Here is a 12,654-nt window from a genome sequence, read left to right as displayed (position 1 = left end):
TGTTAACAATGTTGGCATCCGTTTGAACTCAACCGTATTTTCTAATGATGACTACAATCAAATCATGACATGCTCAAAGGGTGCAACTGGCAGAGCAGGTTTGAACGGATATCACAGTATGTTTTTCCCCCCTGTGCAAACAGGACAGGCAGGAGCTCCGTCAGATCAGTAGGCTCTTAATATGGGTTTGATTGGAGGAATCATGACCTCTGTGTCCTACCGAAAGGCAGGAAGTGAACGAGGGCCCAGAGGAAGTATTGCACTCTTCCCCGCTAGGAGTCCCATGACATCCTCAGGAAGCATCCATGAAGTGAAGCACTGCCAACTCAACTGCACAATAGATAACAAGCAGAGTGGTAGAGAGTGCAAAAGATTGTTCTTCATATCACTGGTCCCCGCCTCAGTGAGGCCTCATTCACACTCCACTGGAAAGCCACTGTGACTGTCATCTTTTAGGTAAGACACAGAAAAGTCTAGCTTCTCAGAGGACAGCTTGGGACTGCTTTTCTGTGAGCCAGACCTGATGGCAACCTGAAGAGGAGGTACAGCCACAATGTCTGCTGCTGCTGACAGAGGCAGAAAGACAGGTAGTAGTTATTAGTGTGGTGGTTGTGTAATGGGTCTGTAAGTGTTTGAGAGTTGAAGTGGCAGCTACTGCAGCCGTGGGAGCAAAAGGGGTGTCATGTGGCCTGCTTTTTGGTATGATCAGCACAAGATGAGGCAGTACTTCAACTGCAGAAACATGGAATAAACTGAGCACGCTCTGAAATAACAAAAACTACTAATGAAAATAAAAGGGAACAAATAAAATATATAACCACAGCAATTCTATTTATTTCACTTATTCATTTATTTATTTACATCTGTACGTCAAGGTTGTGGTTGTGGTTTGTTGGTTGAGGTTTACCAGGTGTTATGTGAGGGACTATTTCTTGGCTAAGCAACTAGCAAAAAATGAAGTAAGCTAGTCCAGCACATAACCACCTCCACCACAATTATTTTTCAGACTCCTTTAACCTGACCTCGCCCCACCATCAGTGTATGCGTGAACATGATTTTTGCTGTATGAGTATCTAAACGCTTCAGTGGTTCACTAATGTAATCCAGTTTTTTTTTCCTAACTTCTCCTAAGGGTCCTAGGAGCACAACCTAAACCCTGTCCCAGTTTGTTACCTCCCAGAAAGTTAGTGTGAAGAGGAAGAATGACGCATAGTAAGTATGAATCATGTATGACCCGCCTAGAGGATTCGTGTTTCTTTTTTTATAATCAGACCCAGTCTTCCACTAAATGAAATCACCGTTCAAACTTTGGTAGATGGATTATTTGTTCAAATTTTGCCACTCAACTTTACAGTGACAGCCAAAAAACGACCCCAGACAGCCAGCCTCGGAGAACAGAGCTGTATTGAGAATCTCAAATGGGGTTGACTATTTCTCTCTGGGCTGATGTCGCGGTTTGTGATTTTATTCAATTACGGAGTATTTACCTTTCACATAATGTCAACACTGATGTAGAGCAGTGGTGGGTAGTAATTAACTCACCTGTTCCTCAACACACACATTATATTGTGTCCATCACACACACACACACAGACACACACACACACACACACACACACACACACACACACACACACACACACACACACACACACACACACACACACACACACACACACACACACACACACAGAATTTAAATGACATAGAAATACATATGCGCAAACGCACACTCTGTGGCACAAGTTTGTTTATTCAGCTCGGTCAAGAGCAGTGTACGGGCCTCGTTCCTTTCCCCATTTGATGTGTGAAAAGTGGAAGGAAATCAAAGCCATTTCCTTCATTCTGGCTGCTGTGGGTTGTGGCTCCCTGGGGCAGCAGGGGTGAGACTGGCAGTAAAGTATCGTTGAGTCTGCAGAGTCTGGGAAGTGTATGGAGCTCCACATACTGCCAAAAACAACAGAGGAAACTGTTGCTCAAAGGCACCAACCACAGGTAGGGGAAAAGGAAGGTGGTCCAAACAGTGAATTGTAATCTCTGCTCCAAGGAGTCACATACTTTTATTCAATGTGATCACAGAGCCTGAAATCCCCTTCTTCCCTCATCTCTTTCCTAATTTGTTCACTCGCTTGTTTAGCCAAGTCACTAACTCACTCACATTCAGTCACTCACCTCAGGAGATGAGAAAAAGTTTGTTCTAAACACTCTCGAATTGTTGAACAAGTTTTATTCTGTTGAGTTTTCCCGTGATCTAGATACGATGCTTTTCTTTTCTCATTTAAATGCTAATAACTTTGAGGACATCATCGACAGAAAGTGCTGGGAGCAAAGCTTTTCCCCTATCTGGCCACAGCACAAGGGGAGCACCTGCCTGCTGAATTTGAAATATTACCAAGTGTAGTCGTCGGCGCAACAAGGCAGTTTTAGCTTTGTTTGATGGCATTGTGCATGTGTACGTGCAAATGTGTGGGTGTGTTTGTGTGCGAGAGAGACTGTGTCCGCTACAGACATAATACTTTCAGGAATCAGTATTATGTTCAATTGCCTGGCAATGAGGTAGTGGAAGCCAATGTGAAACAAAGAGCACATTGTGATTTAAATTCACCTTTTTAAAAAAAAAAAAAGGGCCGTAGTCTTTCCTGAAAACAGCCCCTCAGGCTGTGATCAAAAAACTTAATAACACGTTAAAATGTGATTACTTTAAGCAACAACAATGACGATTAGAGATTCAGTAATTACGTTACGGTTACTAATCCCAGTTATTAACCGTTACTTCGACAGTTTGGGGCTTGACTTGTTTGCTCTCTTAGCGGGAGCTTGTTGGCGGGTTGGTATAAAATTCTTTTCCGTGCTCTCAGAGGACAAACTGCTGGTGGACATGTTAGCTTGGTGGAGGGGTTGAGGCGTGGGGAGGTTGTCAGTCAAAAAGAAAACCATGAGGTGAAAAATCTGCTTTCTGGAGAGACAAAAGTTGTTATTTATAATTCTTCTCCACTACATTCAGAGAGAAATATTGTACTTTTTACACTGCTACAATTATCTGACAGCTGTAGTTAATGTGCTGATTCAGATCTTATATCCAAAATATATAATGAACATACAGATTTATCTACCCAAAAGTATATAAAGAAGCTAGAATTCACTTTACATTAACCAAATACAACACTGAAATTCTACTTACATATTAATGTATCTGTTTATTATCAAAATTATCAAATTCGTAACAGATTTGACACTTTGGTGCAGAAGCTTTGGGCAGAGTTAAGTTGAGTGATGCGAGTAAAGTAACAAGTAATGTGGTAATCAGTGAAATGTAATTACTTTTTCAATGAATACATGCTAAGTAATTGATCAATCTTTTCCAGTAACTTGCCCAACCCTGGTTCTGATGCATATTTCAGCCTAAGAGAAATGAGAAAGAGGGATGATCAGAAAGTTGTGAAACAGACAAACTGAAGCAACAGCAAAAGAAAATTCTCATCACTATACTTTTTTTCTCAGATAGAACCTGAGATCTTTTATGGTTCAGCACAACACAAAACCAAAAAGCAATGTCTATAGAGCATGCAGTGTGTCACATCTCTCCACACATTGAAAGTGCGATTGTGTTGCAGATGATCCCTTGAACTGTGTAAGAAACACAAATGCTAATACAGCACCTGGCATCCGTTCATGCCCTGCAGGCAGAGCCCCACAGAAAGCACTGTTCACACCTCAGCTGGAATGCAGGTTCTTCTGTAGAACATTACAACAACTTCATACACCACTTAGCTAGACGTCAACAGCAGCTTGGGTTCATGCGCTGCCAAGATTTTTATCACAAATATTACAGTTCAAGCCCACTTAGGAGCATGGAAGTCCTTCTGGGTAATGTGCACAACTCACCTTGGGTTCCCATCAAGCAGAAAAGGACTATATGCAATCAGGGCCGACAGCTGATTGTCTTATTCCTTTCAGAAAACTGGACCGGGTGGGGAATGTGTAGTGATGTGGCTTTCGAACAGCTGAGGGCTTCTCAGAAAATCTTCTGTGTCTTTACTGAATAGATAACTTGTCCAGAAGAGGAAGAAGTCGACTTGGATTCATCAGACCGATCCTTTTCTATTTGACCTCTGCCAAGTCACTGTAAATAAAGAACCTTTATGCTGGGTCAGACTGCCGAGCGAAAGCTATAGAGCCAACACCAGGGCTTCATATGGAGGGAAAGTTGAGCACGGCTTCTTTTGACCCCATTGAGCAGACAGCTGAACACCTCACAAACTTTCTCGCTAACTCCCCGGCGGGCTTCACGGTGAATCCGGTGCTTGCAATTTAAAGCGCCGGATTGAATGAGGGCCAGATAATGCAGGTGTGAAAGGACACTGAATGGAATATGAATAAAAATGGGAAAATGTTTAATTTTCTCAATGAGCTGTAGAAAATCTTCACAGGCGGTAACTCTGTGACTTTGAAGCGTCCAATCAGTGTTTGAATAGAGGAGCAAATTAAGCCTTGTAATTGTCATTTCCATGTACCATCAAATGAACTGCATTTTTCACCCTTTTTCAAATCAATGGGTACATAACTAAGATAAGACTTTTCATTTCTGATAAGTTGGAGCCAACAGTCATTACATTGTCTGTGCTCTAAGTCACTAAAATTGACTTGGCAGGTCAAATATTCAATAGAATGAAGTCAGTGGAATGCTGTAATAAACTTGTATGGATTAAACTTTTACCCAGTGAATGGTAAAGTTAATATAAGTTATTTTACCTATATAATACATAGTTTTAAAAATATTACTAAGGTAGGTAAAAGCGAGCATGTAAAAGGATTTCTTTTGAAGCCACTCGCTTGTTGATTGATAGGGAAAGAACACATATATGCACCGTTTAAGCCGAATTCTGTTTCCCTCCACACCTCATGTGTGGGTGGCAGATGGTGGCTCACTGGTTCTCACAGCGATAGAAGATGGAAACGCAGTCGACTCATCCAAAGCAAAGCAAACACCTCCTTCGTGAAACACACTCTGCCATACAATAGCAGCTGCAGAGGGAATAGGAGACCTGACCCCGAGCTGATACATGCATACATTCACACAGCGTTTTTTTTCACCCCTTTTTTTTTCAAATCAGTTTGCATTAAAGCACGAGTTGTTACCGGATAACATTACACCCAGAAACTAAACTCCAAATGGAGCAAATCTGAGCAATTGATTCCCAACACATTTGCCATATCAACTTAGGAAGTGATAGATCGGTGAGTGCTGTGTTTACATCCTCTTTCCGTGGCCCAAAAATTTGTTTAATTTCATGTTGGACCAAATACTGCATCAGCTCAGTAAACCACACATATTTACCTGCATCCGATCTGGATTTTAAAATGTGCTAATTTATTATTCTGATAATTTGGCATGACTTAAAAATGAAATTACCACTTTCTAATCATGGTCATTAAATCATCTACTAATGCTTTATAGATCAGTTTTAAGACCATATATAAGAACAACTTTTGGGTTGCCAGGTTGTGAAAAATCCCTTTGACTGGTTAGATTATTTGACCATGGATCTCTAGAAATCGTCTGCTTTTTTTCAGTTTATATATTTTAACATTTACCACTGTAAGGTTGGTCATTAAAACCCCTTTTTTTAATGACTTATTAAATTATGAAAATGAATGACCGAAAAACACCCACCAGCCGATAGGACTTAGCAACCCACATTTTGTTCTTATTAACGTCTTAAAACTGATATATAAAGTAAATCAATTATTAACCACTGAGAAAGAAATAAACCTATTACGTTTGCCTTATGAGAAACTTGTTTTTCTGCGTTTATTTAAATTTAAACTTACAATGTAAAGACCAAAACTTCAGTGTAAAAACGTGTCCGTTTCTTGCCGGCTTCCCTGACAGCCTACGGTGTAACACGGTGGTAAATCAGGTCTCCCCCCGGCTGGCTACGATGGGCGGCTCGGCTCTGCGCTGCCCGCCCTGTGGGTGTGTTTAAGGCAAATGGGCCCCTGCATCCACCTGCTAGCGCCCTGCCTCCCTACAGTCATGAGCGCCCAACTTTCCTGAGGAGCACACGCTGCGTGTCTGGACCTCTCTGCACCACGGGGACTTTGTTTTCCAACCTTTTTTTTTTTTTTTTTTTTTTACCCCCCCCCCTTCCCCACGAGATGTTGATCGTGGTCGCGCGGCTACAACATCCCCTCGCCTCGCGGATTGAAAACTGACCCAGAGAAACATTTTCTCCCTTTTTATTTCTTATTGGACACTGGCAACTCCGGGGCCAATAGCCGCGCAGTGTGCGCAGGTAGACAGACTGCTCTCCTGAACAGGGACTGTCCAGAAGCAGCACCGGGATTTTCTATTGTTATTATTGATTTCAACTTGGAGGCGAAATTGACCGATCTGTTGGAATTGGTTTGTTCAGTGACTTACAAGGTTGGATCTGAAGTTATATTCGGAGATCTGTAACAACAAGGTAAGCCTTGTGCTGATGCTTTTTTTGCTTCTTATTTTCAATTGAAACTGCTCTTATCACTGAAATAAAAGCTTACCTGCCTGCATCTGCGCGCTTTTTTAATTTCTTATTTTATTACTGGCAGCATGCCCCAGTGAAAGCTTTATTATCTTCAGAAAATATTTAAATGAAATGCCAAACCATAAAATTGCATTTCTGATAGAAGGCAGCCTTAATTCGTAAGCGAATCATTATTGCTGTTTATTTAACTGCTGTTCAGTTGACCGTGCGCTGTAATAGCGCACCAGACTGTTTACAGTTCTGTCGTCCATGTGTGGCCAAGACTCACAGCTTGTTACACACAGATTTCAGACTGTGTAATGTTTCAGCAACATTGAACATTTTTTGCATACATTTTGTGTTCTTCACTGCTAGGAGTATAGTGATAAAAACATAAATATATATATATATATATTCTTACGAGTTTTACATTGTTGGCATTGTCAGCATTCATGGTGGAGAATGAGGCATTTTATTTGTCTCAGTTGTTGGGAAATGTAACAAATTATCAGAGAGGATCCTTCACTGTCCGCAAAATAAACCAGCCGGATTAAGGAGGAGTGTTATGTTGCAACTTTACACTCTGAGCCCTGACTTATTGCCTTTTGTCTGTGACTATCTGAGTTTCAGTGGTTACAGTACATTTGCCAGACATGTGACAGTTTATAACTTGCAGACACAAACAATAACGAAACCGAGAGCATCACTGGCTGTTTATGCTTGTTTTTCAGTGTGATGGACTCAGATGGTTCTATGTCTCCATAACCGCTCCTGTTCGAAACTTGTGCATTCATTTTTACGTCACAAAATTACTCAAGAGAATAGGTATGTTTAGCTTTATGGTATGATGTGGGTGTAAGTCTTTCACAATCACCAGTGTCTTGTTTGATTTCATCTGCTTGTGTGAAGGACTTGGCCTCTGTCTCAGAATAAACAGCTGGATGGTTAACAAATTGTCAGTAAACAGCCGAGGTTTAAACAGCTGCTTATGCTCATAAATCCACTCCACCCAGCAGTCTGAGGACTCTCCGGCTCTGCCAACTTCTCGGAAGGTGTGTTTGAGATAGAGTCCCGGTCCAAACGTCCAGTGTTTGTAGTAGAAACGTGCGGAGGGGAGATTTGTAGATCGATCCCACCATGAATGCTCAGTCGCTGAGGTCGGGGAATAGAGTGTGGTGGAAAAAGTTTCATCAGACATGAAAATGCAGACACTACAGTGGGTTGTGGAAGTGGCAGCGGGGTAGAGATGAGGAACAGGACCCAGAGGGGATTTGATGGAGAGTGGCCAAGGGCAGGAGGTGACCTGTTAGACAAGTGCCTCTGATGATCTGTGATGTACGTGTGGATCAATGCGGTTGATCCCTGGTGTCAGTCATTCATTAACTCTAAGACTTAATTGATGGTCACCATGCATTGATTAGGAGCCTTGTTAAACGGTCCCCGTTAGCATTTGTCACCATTTAGCAAGCCTTTTAGCAAGGAGTTATTATTTTATTTTCAATGACACCAATCATAACTCCTTTTCTAGTAAGCTTGATGCCGTGGTATGACCTGGCATTAGGTGAAGCCATAATTACAGGGCAGCGAACACGAATGGTGTCATGGAGTAGGAATGTGTTTTGGGTGTGTGGAGGGGAGCAGAAGAAAAGCTCCTCTTACTGGAGTCAGCGTGATGATTCCATCAGTCTGTCACACACACTGAAAAATCAAATATAAATTTACCAAATGGAAGTGTGTACACATCTCTTAAAGCTTGGCTGCTCTGCATCATGACTCATCAGTTTTGTGAAGCTTTCAGAGATGTAGGTGCGATCGCCACGCCTCCGTGCTGTGTCACCAAAACTCCTGGTGACAGGGCCCTCGGGAGCCAATGATTTGACACGTCACATAAATTAATACATAAAAACAGACTGCCTGCAGCTGATTTTTGCAGCGTGAAGTTGAGAAAGCATCTTCTCACGTGTTTCTTTCTGTCCCTGCAGAGATAAAAAAAAAAAAAAAAAAAAAAAATCAGTCTTTGTGTGCTACTGGAGATTGGTCGACCATGCAGCTGGACGGTCTGTGGACGGTGCACGCCCTGCTGGCACTGTCCAGTCTCACTCTGGGGAACCCAGTGAGCAATGACCCATTGGCCGCACCTCGCGTCTTCATCTCCTTCAAAGGTAGGAAGCCTGAACCTCATTCTCCTTTCGCTTACTCCCACCTGCCTCTGATTTCTGGTTTGCAACTGGTGCTGTAATATTTCAAACTCTTCATATTCTGTGCTGGTTTCTTAAACTCGGCCATATGTTTGCTCGTTGAGAGACTGACGATGTGACAGATGTGTAATCGGAGCGATCGCGGCTTTGATAACTGCTGAAGGTTTTTCGCAGAGGAAGAACTTACAGCATCACCAGACTCTCGTGTTACACCGCAGAGCAGACCACAAACAAATCGCGCGGTTCTCGTTTGCTGCCCCCCTCCCAGACCTCCAGGCATTGTAATAATCACCAGATGCTTCCACTAGCCTATATTGTTCAAACAATTAAAAACACAAACAGTGATTGAGCAGATGCACAAACTGAAGATGTATGTCTTGTTCATACGCAATTTGAAACAATTTACATGATTATTGTTTTAGTTAATCACATTCAGCATCTTTATCTTCAATCATCTTTATTATGGAATCCCCAAATTGGAGTCACAAAGAGAGACGGGATAATAAGGAGCATGTAATAACTCTATGGCCATTATGTGATTATTCCCGGGTGAGGCAGACATGTACTTCAGGGGGGCCGTGTTTGTGCGTTTGAGCGGCTGTACAGATTAGGTGAGATGGTTTGCCAGGTTGTGAGGGGTGCACAGAGAGAGAGAGAGGGAGGGTATTATCAAGAGCAAATTGCCAGGATCAGCCAAGCAGAGCGATGTCCCTGAGGCCTGTCCTGCTCGGAGATGGAGCCTTTGATTAGCATCCAGAGAAAAGCCGAGGGAGCGAGCAGCAGCAGCGCCCCTGTTTGCTTTGCTTTCCATTTCCCAGCGCTCCCTCGTACAAGTTGACTTAATTAAGTGGACTGGCACAGTTCATTGTTGAAAGCGTTTTCCTGCTTTAATCAAGTAGGATTTAACACATCAGTGAACGCACATATAGAGCTCAGCAGTTTTTTTTCATTTTCCAAATATAACTTTAGTCCGTTCTTAACTCAGAGGCTGTGTTGTTTTTAGAGAACTCTGTAAATTGTAGTTTTTGTAATATATAAGGCTCTAGAAGGTTTCCTGCAGACAGGCTTTTGTATTGGCGCATCTTTGGATGGCTGACCTCACCCGAAATATATTTGAGTTCAGCGGACTACAGGCACTATTCTTTGGCTGACAAGAAGGGTGGAAAAAGCTCGGCTCTCCTGCTTACCTGTGTGTGTTTGCCTCTCCGGTCAATATGAATTTCACAGTCTACTGCTGCTGCGTCTCTCAGAGGAATGCACCCCCCTCTCCATTCAATATTATGACTCTCTCTCCCTTAATTGCTTTTTGAGAGGCCCATGTAGTCCTTACCTTGGCAAGCTGGCTGCACTTCCCCTGATGCATCGTGATGTGTTAAGTTTTTGCTTGAGCTGTTTGGGAAGGCAGTTTGCCTCTCAGCGGCAACTTGAATGGAACACAACAAGTGCGGACAATATGCAGGTTTTTATGTGAGACCGAGGGAAAGAATGTGTTAATTATCAGTTCCCTCTTTATAATTATTGATCATTATGGCATCGCGTCACACCGTGAAGAAAAAACTCAAATTGCAGCTATAAAGCTGAACTTCTCACTCAGTGTTGAACTAAACACATGTTTCAAACTGATTAACTCGGTAGCTGAGGAGCAAGGTTAAGAACCATGACCTCCATCTGGGAGGCCCTCACTTCCCTATTAAAGCAGGCAGAGTAAATCATGGGACCTAATTGCTTCGCTTTGGCTTCATGTAGTGTGCACAGCTTTTATGACAGGAACAGCACCTTCTGTGATACTGGAAAAAAAAAGCCAACGAGCGCTCTCAAAATACTCAGAGGGTGTAAGTCGTATCTACTTATACACATTTCAGTAGGATTAGAGTCTGTAAAGTCTGAGGGATAAACCTTGGAAGTAGACTTTGTTCAGGCTTATCACGTCTTCTGTGCTAGCAAGCTGAGGAGAAAGGGCAGACTTAGAAAGAAGAAAGAAGTCTGACTCAGTTTAGGCAGCAAATAGGTGTAATCGTGGCCCGATGAGCCAAGTGAGCGTTTTGTAGAATGAGGAGAGGGAGTGAAGCAAATCTGCCATAGATCATAAGCTGATATTTTAGGGTTAATTGAGACAAGACTGCCGTCGCCAGCAGCCCCCAAGACAGGAATCATATCAAATACTCTAACTGGAATTGCTGAAAAATGTGCTAGTTGGAATTAACACACACTCTTCCATTGTGACTCCTGGCGCTGAAACATGAGAATACTGTCTGCTAGTAGTGAAGAGTGAAGTCATATGAAGACATATTTTATTATAAAGGAGTTCACTGCCTGGGGACGGAACCATTTATGTTTTTATGTATTTCAAGTGGTATTTTTTAAAAATTACATCAGTTTTCTACTTTGTTTTCTGTTGCTTGCGCTCTTCTAATATCTTCTTCTGCACTGCCATAATGGCGATGAAATTAGCACCACCATTTATCTATCTCAATGCGCTCAATTATTTGTCGTAACAGTAGTGGATAGAAACAAATATTAATTGGCTTTTTCTTTTGCCGATTTTCTGGAAACTCCGTTAAATTTGTGCTAATTTTGGATGGAAACCTGGCTATTGTAATAATCACAATCTGGCATCTTTGAAACTTTATGCAGCACTGTAAGTTCTCAGACTCCTGAAGGTGTTTAATTCAGTGACTGCTATTGCTCTTTATTTATAGAAGTGGACCTGGTGTTATAGTGAAGCCATCATTCGAGATTTTTTCCATCTAGCCCGGTCAAATCAACCCGTTTTGTAAAGCTGTCCATCACTGAAGTGAAACACCGAATTAACATGTGAAAGGATTGTGTGAGAGCATCGCATGTCCGTGAGACTCCAAAGTCATGCAAGTGCCCTTGTACCGTAAATCCATTAAGAGGTCATCTGATTTATATGTGCAGTGTTTTAGCTCATGAAGCACAGAGAACATCACATTTTCTGAATGGACAAAGCCCTCTGCGGGAAGTTTTGCCATGCCATGTTTAGCACAGAGTGTAACATTACCGCTGTTGGCCCCCATTCCCTCAGTGACATATTCGAGTTCAGGCATTAAGCAGAGCCAAATCAAAATCCATGCTTAGGGCTCTGCTGTTTCAGGCCTTTTACCACACATGAACCTCATGAGCCGCATCTGAGCTGCCACGACTTCGTCACTTAAATTAATCACAAAGCATCATTCAGCTACAGTACATGCAAAGTCGAAGCAAGTCACTGTCTGTGCTTTCTGTGCAGTTGTTTTCATGGAAGGTGTAACTGGTGTATAAAAGCCTTTAGTGATGGCTTAGAGATCTTTGAATAAGAGAATTTCTCATTCTGCGTAGATAAACAGACCACAGGTAAACACTGGTTCAGAATAAACAGAGGCACAGGGTCAAGAATGTAAATTTTCTTTGAAAAGCAACGCAGACGTGATCTACAGCTGAGGGTGGAGCCACGTCTTGTGCCACAAGGAGCATATGAGAATTAACACGCTGCACCTCTCACCTTACCTCAGTTGGTGTTAATGAAATTTGAAACGGCTGCTCTGGCAACTACAGCAATCGAATTATGGTCTGAGAGTACAAAGAAAAAGTCATTTAAATACCATAACAGCATAAGGATTACAACGTGCTCCCCCCTCCACCCTCTAAGTACACACAAGGCCAAATCCACAGGGACAACACCAGAATGTGGGTCAGCTTTGCCACAATACACACACTCACCTCTGGCAGTGCAGGTGGCAGTAAAACGAAGCGGCTCTGGGTCATTATTATTCCAAATATTTCTCATCTGCGCGCCCTCCTGTGAACGGGCTGACAGCAGGCTCCTATTTTTACTCCTCTGCAGAGTCTTAAGTCTATATCGGGTCTGAGTGTATATGTGGCTGAGTGTGTTTGCGTGTGTGGATGCCAGTCTAGAGGGTTAGAAACTCCCCTTTGGGGTTAATTCTGGT

The 12,654-nt window shown here is 42.5% G+C and overlaps 1 protein-coding gene across 4 annotated transcripts in view; it reads left to right on the top strand.

The window, feature by feature from the left end:
• Nucleotides 1–8,540: 8,540 nt before the first annotated feature.
• sema3fb (sema domain, immunoglobulin domain (Ig), short basic domain, secreted, (semaphorin) 3Fb) overlaps nucleotides 8,541–12,654 on the top strand; it is a 58,830-nt gene continuing 54,716 nt past the window's right edge. For all 4 annotated transcript variants that reach the window (XM_040115796.1, XM_040115795.1, XM_040115794.1 and 1 more), the window contains exon 1: nucleotides 8,541–8,668. In XM_040115796.1, the coding sequence (XP_039971730.1) occupies nucleotides 8,551–8,668 (118 nt within the window). In that variant the 5' untranslated portion in view covers nucleotides 8,541–8,550. The remainder of the gene's footprint in view (nucleotides 8,669–12,654) is intronic.

Source organism: Xiphias gladius, chromosome 21, assembly GCF_016859285.1.
Source record: "Xiphias gladius isolate SHS-SW01 ecotype Sanya breed wild chromosome 21, ASM1685928v1, whole genome shotgun sequence".
Lineage (NCBI taxonomy): Eukaryota > Metazoa > Chordata > Actinopteri > Istiophoriformes > Xiphiidae > Xiphias > Xiphias gladius.
This window is presented reverse-complemented; position numbering and strand designations above follow the sequence as displayed.